This window comes from Trachypithecus francoisi, unplaced genomic scaffold, assembly GCF_009764315.1.
Source record: "Trachypithecus francoisi isolate TF-2019V2 unplaced genomic scaffold, Tfra_2.0 Lachesis_group3, whole genome shotgun sequence".
NCBI classification, from domain to species: Eukaryota; Metazoa; Chordata; class Mammalia; order Primates; family Cercopithecidae; genus Trachypithecus; species Trachypithecus francoisi.
Window position 1 is genome coordinate 148,752,174 of NW_022681468.1, and position 13,818 is coordinate 148,765,991.

At 51.3% G+C, this 13,818-nt stretch overlaps 1 protein-coding gene across 1 annotated transcript in view; it reads left to right on the plus strand.

Moving 5' to 3' along the window:
- The window catches only part of RTF1 (RTF1 homolog, Paf1/RNA polymerase II complex component), a 73,951-nt gene extending 71,426 nt beyond the window's left edge, over positions 1 to 2,525 (plus strand). The window contains exon 18 of the mRNA XM_033190482.1: positions 153 to 2,525. Coding sequence (XP_033046373.1) covers positions 153 to 259 — 107 coding nt within the window. The 3' untranslated portion in view covers positions 260 to 2,525. The remainder of the gene's footprint in view (positions 1 to 152) is intronic.
- Positions 2,526 to 13,818: the final 11,293 nt, after the last annotated feature.

Genomic DNA, 13,818 nt, shown 5'->3' on the forward strand with positions numbered 1-13,818 from the left:
GGCTCATCAGCATCCATAGGCCAGGCCAAGACAGGCTGCGGGTATGGTGAGAGGGAACAGGGCCACGGTCAGGAGGCTGCCTCAGGAGTGCAGCACAGGACTAAGAGGACTTCGTGGGACCTCAGCTGCCAACTTGCCCTTCTTTCCCACAGAGTCAAAGGCTTTAGCCATCACCTCCAAGGCTCCGCCAGCCAAGGATGGGGCCCCAAGGAGATCTCTGAACTTGGAAGACTACAAAAAACGACGAGGGCTTATTTGAGCATACCCAGCCTGCTGCTTCTGACCCCGCATGCCCCATCGCAGCGTCCCACCTTTCCTCCTTTCCTTTGATTTAGCAACTCTTTGGGCTGGAGCAGCTGTCGAACTGGGAAGAGACTCTAAACTGCCAGTCATCTGTAATATAAACCATTTGCTGTATAGACCTCCCTTGTCTGCACACCATCTCCCACCGGCCTCCCCTCCCCCAGGGCCCCACCCAGTGTGGGCCTGGGCTCTCTTGGGCTTTATCCATGTCTTTAGATTTGTGTTTGCCTTTTGTTTTTTTAACCGCGCAGTTCATTGGCCACTCTGCACGCATTCAGTATTACCATGGAGCTGGGAATCTTGCTGGAGCCCCTGGGGCAATCGCAGCAGCACTGGGCGGTCTTCTCTCCAGACTGCCTTGGCCCACCCATTGAACATTCGGCCCCCACCTTGTGGAGGGAGCGGGGATTGGGCACCTGCGGTCCTCCCTCTCTTCATCTTTCTCTTCTGCCCTTCTTTTTGGAAGAAGGGGTTTCAAAACCAGTTTAGTTTCCAAAAAGTGTACATTTGTGGGGGGGGGGTCTAATTTGAGAGCGAGAGTGTGTATGTGTGTGTGTGTAAGTGTGTGGATTTTTTTATCATTTTTTAAAAATGCAGTACTCTTTGTATCAGTCTGTCATGGGTCTATAGCTGTTTCAGATTTTTTTCAGCTGTACTTGAGCATCTGAAACTGCAAGAAAGAAACTCATTAAATGTGATTCTTCTTACTAAACAGGCCTGACTGCTGTAGCTGTGTAACTTCCCCATCCCCTCCAACTTTGGAGAAAACTCCCCAGTTTAGCCCCCTGACCTGCAGGCTGTGTCCTGGCAGGTGCGGGAGGGAAGCCCATGGCTGGGTACCAGGGAGGGCAGTGAATGTCTTGCTCATCCCGTGGGTACAGCCCACAGCTTCTTGGCTGAACAGAACTTCTTTTTCTCACCCAGTATACCAGCCTCTTCCTAGTGATTCTGTTTTGCTGTTTTGGCAAGAATTACATTTTGTTTTGTTTTTAAGAGAAATTTCTGAACATGAATGTGGAGAGCAAACACAAAAAGATTTAGGTTACGCCGGGCGCGGTGGCTCCTGCCTGTAATCCCAGCACTTTGGGAGGCCGAGGCGGGTGGATTACCTGAGGTCAGGAGGTCAAGACCAGTCTGACCAACATGGTGAAACCCCATCTCTACTAAAACTTCAAAACTTAGCCGGGCATGGTGGTGCGCGCCTGTAATCCCAGCTACTTGGGGGGCTGAGACAGGAGAATCCCTTGAACCTGGGAGGCAGAGGTTGTGGTGAGCCGAGATTGTGCCACTGCACTCCAGTCTGGGTGACAGAGTGAGACTCCATCTCAAAAAGATTTAGGTTGCAAATGTTTCAAGCATGTGCAGTTTTGTGTGTGTGTATACATATATATGGTCAGCATATATATTGTGCAGCTAGGGCAAAGCCAGCAGAAGTGTGTGTATGTCTTTATGAAATGTTTGAAAAGAGATAAGCTGACTGCTTGATAATCATTCTCAGGTGTAAAGCTCCAAGTGTAAATAAAAGTGGCATTTAACAAATCTTTCAGAACAAAGTACAGCTGACTATATATACCAAGAACTAAGCTAAAGGAACAGCTGAGAGCTCCTGATCTCCACAAGAGAGGAATCTAAAAGCTCTGCTTTGTGCTTCTTCACCCTGCTTTTGTACAAGGAAGGGGGATGATGGGAAATCATGGACTTGTAAGTTGTATTTAAACATAAAAATGAACTTGGTAACTTCTGGGTTTAGTAGAGCCTCAGTGTCGCTTTAACTTAGTTTACATTTTTTTTTAAAGCAGCAATGGATGGTTTTAAAGGAGTATTATGACTGTAAAATTGCTAAATACGACTGTAACACAGCTATGTGGTAGCTGTGACACAGTTCAGTTGGGCAAAGGAGTGGTGATGGACTCGTTAAAATCATATATACTTGAATAGTCCATTGACCGCAACTCTTTATAGACCATTGTGTAAATGTGGAATCACAGACTGTTAACATTGCCTGGACTTCAGCAGAGTCCTGGAGCTGCTGGGACCTCTCCTATCATGATGAACTTGGACTTTTTTTGATTTCTGGTTTTAAAAGACATAAAATTATAGAATCCAGATAATTCGCTGGAGTCATTTTGATCCACCATGTAGATCTGTATTTAGTATCATTTGGATTTGGAGAAGTGTTGATTACATTATGGCTGTGTAATAAAATTTTTATTAAAACTGCATCACACTGTAGCCACTTTGCCACCACCTCCCCACACACAGCTGCTGAAACCCCCATGAGATGCCAGTGCACACAGCAGGGAGAAAAGCCAGCCAAAGAAGACCGAAGGGTAACTCCACCCGAGTAGCCTCGGTAGCAATTGGGATCAAGACTAAGGACTTGTCTCCAGTCTCAGCTGAGGCAGGGCCTCTGAACCAAGATCTTGGCCAGGCATTAAGACATTGGCTTTGGCTGGGCGCGGTGGCTCAAGCCTGTAATTCCAGCACTTTGGGAGGCCGAGGCGGGCGGATCACGAGGTCAGGAGATCGAGACCATCCTGGCTAACACGGTGAAACCCCGTCTCTACTAAAAAAAATACAAAAACTAGCCGGGCGAGTTGGCGGGCGCCTGTAGTCCCAGCTCCTCGGGAGGCTGAGGCAGGAGAATGGCGTAAACCCGGGAGGCGGAGCTTGCAGTGAGCTGAGATCCGGCCACTGCACTCCAGTCTGGGTGACAGAGCGAGACTCTGCCTCAAAAAAAAAAAAAAAAAAAAAAGACATTGGCTTTGTCCTACCAACTAGGATTTCTTGGTGGTTCATACTATATCTTGTGCTGGGGAATTGCCTCAGTAGGCCCCTCCTCCCTCCACAGTGTGGTTTCATTGTTGAAGGGTGCAGCACCCAAAGTTGTTTTTATGCATTTTTTCAGTTCCTTCCAAGAAGCAAAAAGGCCAGTGTCCATCTGCCTAGTTCATAATGTTTATAGATCTGTTTGTCTGTCTTGCTTCTGGCAGGTGTAGGGAAAGTCTACTGCCTGCCACTTCCCTTCAAAAAGAATGGTTTTGCTTTTGTGAAGTTCTGACTTGTCACTCAAACTGTACAAATATTGTAAATAAACGTTATGCCATTTTAACAAAGGGATCAGATTTAGTCTAAGGATTGCATCCTGAGTGGCAACTCTTAAAGCCATGTTTTGAAAGTCCAAGAGAGCCTCTCTTGCTCCTTTTCCCTCTTCTCTTAGCCCTGTACCCACAAAAGTGAAAGTGGTCATTGTCAACTCTTTAGCAGCCTGGTTCCCCCGAAACCTGTCTGGTAGGGTAGTTGCCTAGACCCAAGGAAACCTCCAGTTGTCCTGGTTTACGTCCTGTCTTGGTAAGAGACCAATAAGCTTTAACAGAGCTAGAACCCCTGATGTATTGCCTAACCCTAGTGAGAATCTGGGCCTTTAAACTTTTTTTTTTTTTTTTGCCAGGGTCTCTGCTGTCCAGGCTAGAGTGCAGTGGTGCAATCACAGTTCACTGCACCCTCAAACTCCCGGGGTCAAGTGATCCTCCCACCTCACCATTCCAAGTAGCTGGGACTACAGTCATGCACCATCACACCCAGCTAATTTTTAAATTTTCTGTTGAGACAGAATATTGCTATGTTGCCCAGGCTGGTCTTGAACTCCTGGCCTTGAATGATCCTCCCGCCTCGGCCTCCCAAAATGCTGGGATTGCAGGCATGAGCCACTGTGCCCACTCCTTTAAACTTTAAATTGGCCTAGGCAGTTTCTTTGCTCTCCTTTCTTTTGGCTGTCATGAGTATGAAGGGGGTGCCCAGGGGCTGCGAGTGTAGCTATGGAGGAAACACTGATTGTCCTCCATCCCCCCCGCCCCTGCCCCCCACCCCCGTTCTGGGGAGGTCTATAGGCCTCCCCACCCCCAGTGCCTGAGGGTGTGTCTCCAACCTCTCTCTCAACACATTTTAGCTAGGAAGCAGGAAGATCTTGGATCTTCTACATCTACACCCTTTAAGAAGGCAAGAGATGACAATCACCATGGTAAGAGCCACGTCCAAGACCACTTCTGGTGGTGGAGAGGTTGCTTACACCCTGCAAGAGCGTCCAATGAGGTTTTCTCCAACTCTCTAGCACTCCCACTACCTAACTGTTGGGAGCAGTGGCACCTAGAGAGCAGGGGTTCTGGGCAGACGACAACATAGCTTAGCTTCCAGGATTTGGGTGCTGTGGGGCAGCCACTTGCTACCTATCTCTGAGAAGCAAGAAGGACCACCCGGAGTGCAAGTGGAGAGAAGAAGGGTGCTGGGTTGGTCACCTTCATCTCCCCGGCCATGTTTTTCCAGAAGGGAGTCTCTTCCTTGAGTAACTGTAGGTGGCTGTGATCCAGCAGCCTTAGGAAACCATCAACTCCCAGCTCAGATTTTTTTTTTTTTTTTTGAGACGGAGTCTCGTTCTGTCGCCCAGGCTGGAGTGCAGTGGCCGGATCTCAGCTCACTGCAAGCTCCGCCTCCCGGATTTACGCCATCCTCCTGCCTCAGCCTCCCGAGTAGCTGGGACTACAGGCGCCCGCCACCTCGCCCGGCTAGTTTTTTGTATTTTTTTAGTAGAGACGGTGTTTCACTGGGTTAGCCAGGATGGTCTCCATCTCCTGACCTCGTGATCCGCCCGCCTCGGCCTCCCAAAGTGCTGGGATTACAGGCTTGAGCCACCGCGCCCGGCCTAACTCAGATTTTTTTTCACAATTTCCCTAAGTGGGGACTGCTGAGCTCCCTTGGCAAGGAGGGTGTTAAGGAGCTGGAGGGAATGGCAGTGCTAAGACAGGGCCCCTGCCTTCTGTAAGGTTCCACAGGCCAGCCCCAGGAGACATGGAGATACGGCTTTTAGGCACTGGAGCATAGATAGGCATGTCTAGGGCTTCCAGACCATGCTCAGCATCCAAGGGAGGGCCAAGAGCCAAAAGGCACCCCGGCTTGGGAAAGGGTTCAGATTCCCGTTCTGCCACTTGCTACTACCTAGGGCTGAGCTACTTAACGCCTTTGATCCACAAGTTTTCCACCTTTCAAAAAACAACCTGTCAGGATCATGTTGAACATTAAATGTTCCTTTCCCCAGTAGGGGTTCAATAAATGCTGTTGTTAATGAGAGTGAAGCCGCTGGACCCGGGAGGAGAGGAATGGCCCTCGGAGTGGGCTGATGGAGGGTGGAAGCACTGGGCAGTGGGCAGGACCCAGAGACTCCACTTGCCGTGGGAGTGGGGGACAGAAACCCTGACTCCAGATGGAGGTTCCCACTGGGAGGCTCTGGGCTGGCCTAGGGATGCAGCCAGAGAAAGTGTGCTGCCTCTGGGCCAGGCCCTTGTTGCTGTCATTCCCCATAAGCCAACGCACACCACCTTTACTGACCAGGTTTCTGAAGGCATTGAAGGCTTGCCACCGTGCCACCCTCCATCTGGCCCCAACTGAGGCCTGACCTACCCACCACCGCCAAGAGTAGTGAAAACTCAAAATAGTATCAATAGGACCAAACCAGAAGATAAGTGTAAAGAAGCACAACAAAGCTCTGACCCTTCCCATGATGATTTCCTCGATACGTCTTCAAAAGATAGATACTTTTGGGCCCTGTGTGATGGCTCCTGCCTGTAATCCCAGCAGTTTGCAAGGCCGAGGAGGGAGGATCGCTTGGGGCCAGGAGTTCGAGACCAACCAGGTCAACATAGTGAGACTCCATTTCTTTTTTTTTTTTCTTCTGAGTTTTAAGGTGGAGCCTCACTCTATCACCCAGGTTGGAGTGCAGTGGCATGATCTCAGCTCACTGCAACCTCCACCTCCCGGGTTCAAGCAATTCTCCTGCCTCAGCCTCCCAAATAGCTGGGATTACATGCATGTGCCACCATGCCCAGCTAATTTTTGTATTTTTAGTAGAGGTGAGGTTTCACCATGTTGGCCAGGCTGGTCTGGAACTCCTGACCTTGTGATCCTCCCACCTCGGCCTCCCAAAGTGCTGGGCTTACAGGCGTGAGCCACCACGCCCGCCCTCTTTCTTTCTTTCTTTTTTTAAAGATCGAATACTTTCGATTTCTTTTTCTCATTTAGCCATGGATGGCCCTGCTTCGCTAAGCGCATACGATGCAGCACACCCCTTCACCTGGCAAGCCCGGAAGGCGCAGGTTGACTCCTTCAATTTTGCCGGGGTAGCCCTTCGCCGCTCCCCGCGCGGTGTCCCCGCCACCCCCCTCACTGGCCTGGGGACCACCTGTGTCTGCGCCAACGGTCCCCGCATCCCTCGCCCCGTACGCCTCCGGCGCCGTTAGCGCCCAGTCCACGCGACAAGGGAGGAGGCGCGCAGCTGCCGCGTTCCAGGGTGCTCTGCCTCCGTTCCCCACTCCGGGCCGGCAGCCTCCTAGCCAGGATCCCAGTGGCCCAGGGCCTGCACGAGTCTCCAGCCGCAGATCCCCCGGGGCGCGTGCCTTGGGAGTTGCGAAAGGGACCCCGGCTCGCAAGCGGCCCACCCGGAGATGCATGGGCACCAGGGTCCCAGATCCCGGGCTACTACATGCTCTGTGGACTCAGTCCCCACGCACACCCGAAGTCTGGATGTCACGCCCGCAGGCACAGAGCCCACAGATGGAATTAGGAGCTGCACCTCCCAACCCCCACCACCCACCCCCCGCCCACGCCACCGTGACCACACGATGCAGGGAAGTTCCCTGGTGGTGGCGTGAGGGAGGGAGGCCGACCAGGTCCTAGGCATTCCTACAGTGGTCGCCCTGACCTCAGACCCTTCCTGTTTCCTTTGCCTCCTCTTGCACTGGGTGAGGTTCTGCGGGTTCTGAGTTCTGGAGAAGAAGGAGGATCATAGGAACTCCTGAGTGGGATCGGAAACCTTGTTTCTGAAGTGTCAGGAGAGAATATGTTCTTACTGCTCACACACAGGCGTGGTGACACATTTTGTTCGTTTTAGACAAGAGTGACTCAGATTGTGGAGGGTCAATGAACACTGCTAGATCCTGAGCCCTGCTGGCCTAACCTTGCACCCATCCCTGGATATTCCCACAAACTCTAGTCCATCCATTTATGAGGTCAGAGATTGCTGGGAAGGAGGGGAAACCTAGAGGCCAGGAAAAGAGGCTGGGGCTGGGAGCTGAGGTCTCGCCTGTCAGGTGAAGACCCATTCATGCCTCTTTCCAAGAGAAAAGAGACCCTCATCTTTCTGCCATTCTCATGTGTCCACTGGGCTCTGGCCAGCCCTCCAGCACCCTCTCTGGTAGGCCCTGACAGAGAAGGACATTGAACCCACCAGAGGTGAAGAATGTTTTGGATGCAGGAAGCAGCCGAGAAACCAAAATTCCCAGCGCCCACATTGACAACCTCTTGGAAAGGAACGGAAGGCGGCCATTGAGCATCCTGGGGCCTGTTTTCTTCTTGGGCCCTTTCTGGTTTCCTTCCTCCATAAGACAATGAAAATGACAGGCTATCACTCCCGAAAACGGGCGGGGGCATCACAGGATCCACGCATTCCTGTGTCCTTTGCACCTAGCACAATAGCAGCTGCTCCATGGAAGTGTGTCTGCTCTGTGAATGCATGAGTGAATCACAGGTATTGTCACAGAATAGTGGGGTCTTAGGGTCATAAAGTCCCTTGGAAGGGCACCAAGTCCCACAGTGCATGTCTGGGAGTTGTTGAATAAGACCTTGCACCACTGGGTCCAGTGGAACATGATAGCCCAACCCCCTCCCACCTCCCCACCCCCACCACACACACACACCCCACACACACTACACATACCACACTCACACACCACACCCACACTACACATACCACACACACCACACCCACCACACCCACACCACACACCACTCACCACACCCACCACACATGCCACACACACACACCACACACCACACACACACCACATACCACACACCATACACACTACACACACACCACACACACATACCACACACATACCACATACAACACACACATACCACACAGGTGCGCCACACATACATGCCACATACACCACACACATAACCCCATACACACATCACACATGCCACACACACACCACACACACACTGGAGAGGCTCTGCTCCTGCTGCAGAAGACTTGAAGTCTCCTCAAAGGAACAGATGCCCCATTCAGGAGCACAGGTCAAGGGCTGTGCCTTCCCTTCTCTCCCCCAGGTGAGAGGTCCTGCTTGTCATCTTAAGAAGCAAAAACCAGCACTGTGCCTGGCAGAGGGTAGTGAGTGGTGATTTTGCTCCTGCCACTGGTGCTGCCCTGGGGATGGGGTAGAGGTGGGCACAGCTATGAGGCAGGCTGGGGTGAGGACCCCAGAAACCCCTCACCTCACACATCCCATTTTCCAGGTCCTTTTCTCCCCCAGTTTTGTACCCCAGGGTGATGGTTCTCCAAGAGATGCAGCCCTCAGGCATGATAAATCCTGAATTTTTTTTTTTTTCAGATGGAGTCTCTCAATCTGTTGCCCAGGCTGGAGGGCAATGGCTTGATCACGGGCTGACTGCAGCCTCAACCTCCCCGGGCTCAGTTGATCCTCCCACCTCTTCCTCCTGAATACCTTGGACCATAGGGCATGTGCCACCATGCTTGGCTAATCTTCCTATTTTTTGTAGAGATGGGTTTTCAGCATGTTGCTCAGGCTGGCCTCAAATTCCTAGGTTCAAGTGATCCTCTTCCCTGGGCCACCCAAAGTGCTAGGATTACAGGTACCAGTCACTGTGCCTGGCCCTGAAGGTCTTTGAGGGGGGTAAGGACTCAGGCACTTCAAGAAGCAGACCTCAGGCCGGGTGCAGTGGATCATGCCTACAATCCCAGCATTTAGGGAGGCCAAGGTGGGCAGATCACCTGAGGTCAGAAGTTCAAGACCAGCCTGGGCAACATGGAGAAATCCCATCTCATTAAAAATACAAAAATTAGCTGAGTGTGGTGGCGCATGCCTGTAATCCCAGCTACTCAAAAGCTGACACAGGAAATTTCCTGAACCTGGAAAGCGGAGGTTGCAGTGAGCTGAGATCACACCACTGCACTCCAGCCTTGGCAACAGAGCAACACTCTGCCTCAAAAAAAAAAGAAAGAAAGAAAAGAAAAGAAAAAGCAGACCTCTAGGGAACAGGAGGATCAACCAACTGAGATACTACAAGATAGGTTCTGGCTGGGCACAGTGGCTCACGCCTATAATTCCAGCACTTTTGGGAGGCCAAGGCAGGAGGATCGCTTGAGCCCAGGAATTCAAGACCAGCCTGGACAACAGAGTGAGATCCCTATCTCTACAAAAAATTTAAAAATTAACTGGGCATGGTGACACATGCCTGTGCCTGTGGTCCCAGCTTCTCCAGAGGCTAAGGCAGGAGGATCACTTAGGCCCAGGAAGTCGAGACCGAAGTGAGCCATGATTGTGCCTCTGCACAATCATGTGCAGACTGGGTGATCAAGTGAGACCCTTTCTCAAAAATAAATAAATAAAGGAAAAGAAAAAAGGTTATCTGCTCAGACATGTAAGCTAGCCTTGTGGCCAAGGCAGAGAGACTCTCATGGCCTATCTCAGAACAGCCACCTAATGACCATCAAAATCTTGACACACTGGCTGGGTGCAAAATGGCTCATGCCTGTAATCCCAGCACTTTGGGAAGCTGAAGGTAGAAGACTGTTTGAGGCCAGGAGTTCAAGACTTGAGCAACACAGGGAGACTCCATCTCTACAAAAAATTTTTAAAATTTGTTGAGCATGGTAGTATGTACCTGTGGTCCCACCTACTCAGGAGGCTGGGGCAGGAGGATCCCTTGAGCCCAGGAGGTGGAGGCTGCAGTAAGCCATGATGGTACATTCCAGCCTGGGTGACAGAGTGAGTGATACTTTGTCTAAAAACAAAAACAGGCCGGGCGCGGTGGCTCAAGCCTGTAATCCCAGCACTTTGGGAGGCCGAGACGGGTGGATCACGAGGTCAGGAGATCGAGACCATCCTGGCTAACACCGTGAAACCCCGTCTCTACTAAAAAATACAAAAAACTAGCCGGGCGAGGTGGCGGGTGCCTGTAGTCCCAGCTACTTGGGAGGCTGAGACAGGAGAATGGCGTAAACCCGGGAGGCGGAGCTTGTAGTGAGCTGAGATCCGGCCACTGCACTCCAGCCTGGGCGATAGAGCAAGACTCCGTCTCAAAAAAAACAAAAACAAAAACAAAAACAACCTTGACACATTCCTCTACACCCCAGTTTCCCGCTTTTTTTGTTGCTTATTTAATTTTTAAAAAACTTACTCTGGCGGTCGGGCACAGGGCTCACGCCTGTAATCCCAGCACTTTGGGAGGCTGAGGCAGGCAGATCACCTGATATCAGGAATTCAAGACCAGCCTGGCCAACATGCTGAAACCCTGCCTCTACTAAAAATGCAAAAAATTAGCCAGGCATGGTGGTGCACACCTGTAATCCCAGCTACATGGGAGGCTGAGGCAGGAAAATTGCTTGAGCCAGGAGGTGGCGGTTGCAGTGAGCAGAGATCATGCCACTGCACTTCATCCTGGATGACAGAGCAAGACTCCCTCTCAAAAAAACAACAAAAAAAAATTTCTCTGGCCTGCTTAATGCTTAAGTGTTTGAATTTCCCCGCCCCCCCGTCACGTTTTATTATTATGATGATTATTAATTTTTTTTTTTGGCAGCACTCAAGAGGCCATCCTTTCCACCTGCATACTGGTCAGTCTGATTTTCTCCACATCCCTTCTATTTAAGCATCAAAGACTGGGGAAACTGAGTCATAAAAGAACAGATGTTCTAGAGTTTCAATGTTTATTCCTGGCATGACTAAGAGGACAGAAGAACCTGCTGACCTCATCCTATAGCTATCCAGGGACTCCCAGGCCTTGCCCCAAGATGTACCCTTATGTTTTTTGCCTGCAGTAGATGGGGGCAGACTGCCTTCAGAAGGAACTACAAGATGTTTGTTTGTTTGTTTTGAGATGGAGTCTGGCACTGTCGCCTAGGTTGGAGTGCAGTGGTACGATCTTGGCTCTCTGCAACCTCTGCCTCCTGGGTTCAAGTGATTCTCCTGCCTCAGCCTCCTGGATAGCTGGGATTACAGGCGCCCTCCACCATGCTCAGCTAATCTTTGTATTTTTAGTAGAGACGAGATTTCACCATGTTGGCCAGGCTGGTCTCAAACTCCTGACCTCAGGTGATCCACCCGTCTCGGCCTCCCAAAGTGCTGGGATTATACGTGTGAGCCATGGCACCCGGCCGGGAAATACAAGATGTTAATGAAAGAAGTTGAGAACATGGGCGAGGTGGTTCATGCCCATAATCCCAGCGCTTTGGGAGGCCTGGGTGGGCAGATCACCTGAGGTCAGGAATTCGAGATCAGCCTGGCCAACATGGTGAAACCCCGTATCTACCAAAAATACAAAACTTAGCCAGGCCTGGTGGCGAGCGCCTGTAATCTCAGCTACTCGGGAGGCTGAGGCTAGAGAATCGCTTGAAGCCAGGAGGCAGAGGTTGCAGTGAGCTGAGATCATGCCATTGCACTCAAGCCTGGGCGACAAGAGCACAGGAAGTCAGGGGACCTAGCCGGGACACACTGCCTTTTCTACCACCTAGCTGAGTGGCCCTAACCTCCCTGGCAGAGCCACTTAACCTCTTCGTTACTTCTGAAATGTGAACGAGGAGGATAGATGGATATAAGGCCCCTCACTGCTCTAAGAATCTATGGATTGGATTTCAGTTCAGCATCCATTTCCAGGTTTGCCCTCACCTTTCCTGTGAGAGGCATCTGGGCAGGTAGGGCAAAGAGCAATTCTCTGGCTGCTGGTATAATAGACCTAAGGCTTGGGCAAGTGCCTGATACAGAAGAAAAAGAACTGCCCTTTTTCTCGGCAGCCAGGACAGAGACCCAGTGCCCAGCCTGCTTATACCTCCAATCCGGCCCATCCATCGCCTGACACACAGGAGTGCAGGGCGTGTTCTTGTCCCTCATTGCCCTCCCTACCTTTCCAGTTATGGCAGTTTCTTGCTGGCTCTCCCCACCTTGGGTTTTCCCCCAGCCCCCTCTCTGAGGGCAGCACCTTCCCATGTCCTGCCACAGGTCAGTGTAGCTGTGAAGGAGGCAGAGGAGTGAGTGTCTGAGACATAAGTGATCCAGGGCCTTCAAGCTGCAGAGTACAACCCTCACACACAAGCTCGGATTCCTCTAGACGGTTGCCTTAGAGAAGGTGGCGATGTGACTTCCCAGGTTCTCCATGAAGGAGTCAACTATTCAAACTCCTCTATGTTCTTCTCCCTCTTACCCCTTCACTCCCTCTATTTCTCCTGCCTTCCTCATCGCCATTCTTTCTTACGTTATTTTGCTTCTTTCCTCAGTTCTCCAGGATCTTCACCTATTTATTTATTTTGAGATAGGGTATTACCCTGTCACCTAGACTGCAGTGCAGTGGAATGGTCGTGGCTCTCTGCAGCCTTGACCTCCTGGGCTCAAACAATCCTCTCACCTCAGCCTCCTAAGTAGCTGGGACCACAGGTGCATGCCAACACAACCAGCTTTTTTTTTTTTTAGACAAGTTATCACTCTGTTGCCCAGGCTGGAGTGCAGGGTGTGGTGGTGGAGTGTGGTGGTGATCTCAGCTCACTGCAGCCTCGACCTCCTGGGCTCAAGTGATTCTTCCACTTCAGGCTCCCACCGAGTAGCTGTGACTACAGGTGTATGGCACCACACCTGGCTAATATTCTGTATTTTTAGTAGAGATAGGGTTTTGCCATGTTGCCCAGGCTGGTCTCAAACTCCTGAGTTCAAGCAATCTGCCTGCCTTGCTCTCTCAAAGCACTGGGGTTACAAGCGTGAGCCACTAAGCTTTGCCCAAGATTCCCATGTTCCCACTGAACTTCCTTTTTCCTTCTCCTGGGTCATTCCTGAGCCCTGGCTGAGGGGAGAGAAGGGAAGGATAGCCCCTCCTGTGGCTGTCTCAGTATCCAAGGCAATCCTTCAGGGGCTGCTCTGTCCCCAGGGCCCCAGCCATCCCCAGGCACTGAGTGCCTGAGGGGGGACCCTCACTCCTCTGGCACTATGGGAAGATAGGAAAACACTGACTTCTCCTCAAAGCAGCCTCGCCGGTCAGCTGACTACCAACATGGGAAGTGGCCGAAGATCCACATGGGATGACGCTGATAAGCACTTTGTAGCGTCTGAAACTCTTAAACATCAGTGCTGTCTTCCTAGTTTTACAGACACAACTCTGTGGATTGGGTGAGGTTTTCCTAAATGTACGAACGCAGAAATAGACGGAGGGGGTAAAGGGACTGCCTACAAATCACATCTAGAGTGTGGTGTACCTGATTTCAAATCTTTTATTTGATTCTCGCGGCAACGGGAGAATCCGCAGTCAGGGGAAGTGAAATAACTTGCTGAACGCCGCACGGCGGACTCCAAGCCCCGAGCTCCTAAAGGAGAGGAGGAGGAAGGCGGGCTCAGTTCCTGCCACCCAGCAGCGGGGGAGATGCAGTCCGGGACTCGGCTGAGCCACGGGGACAGA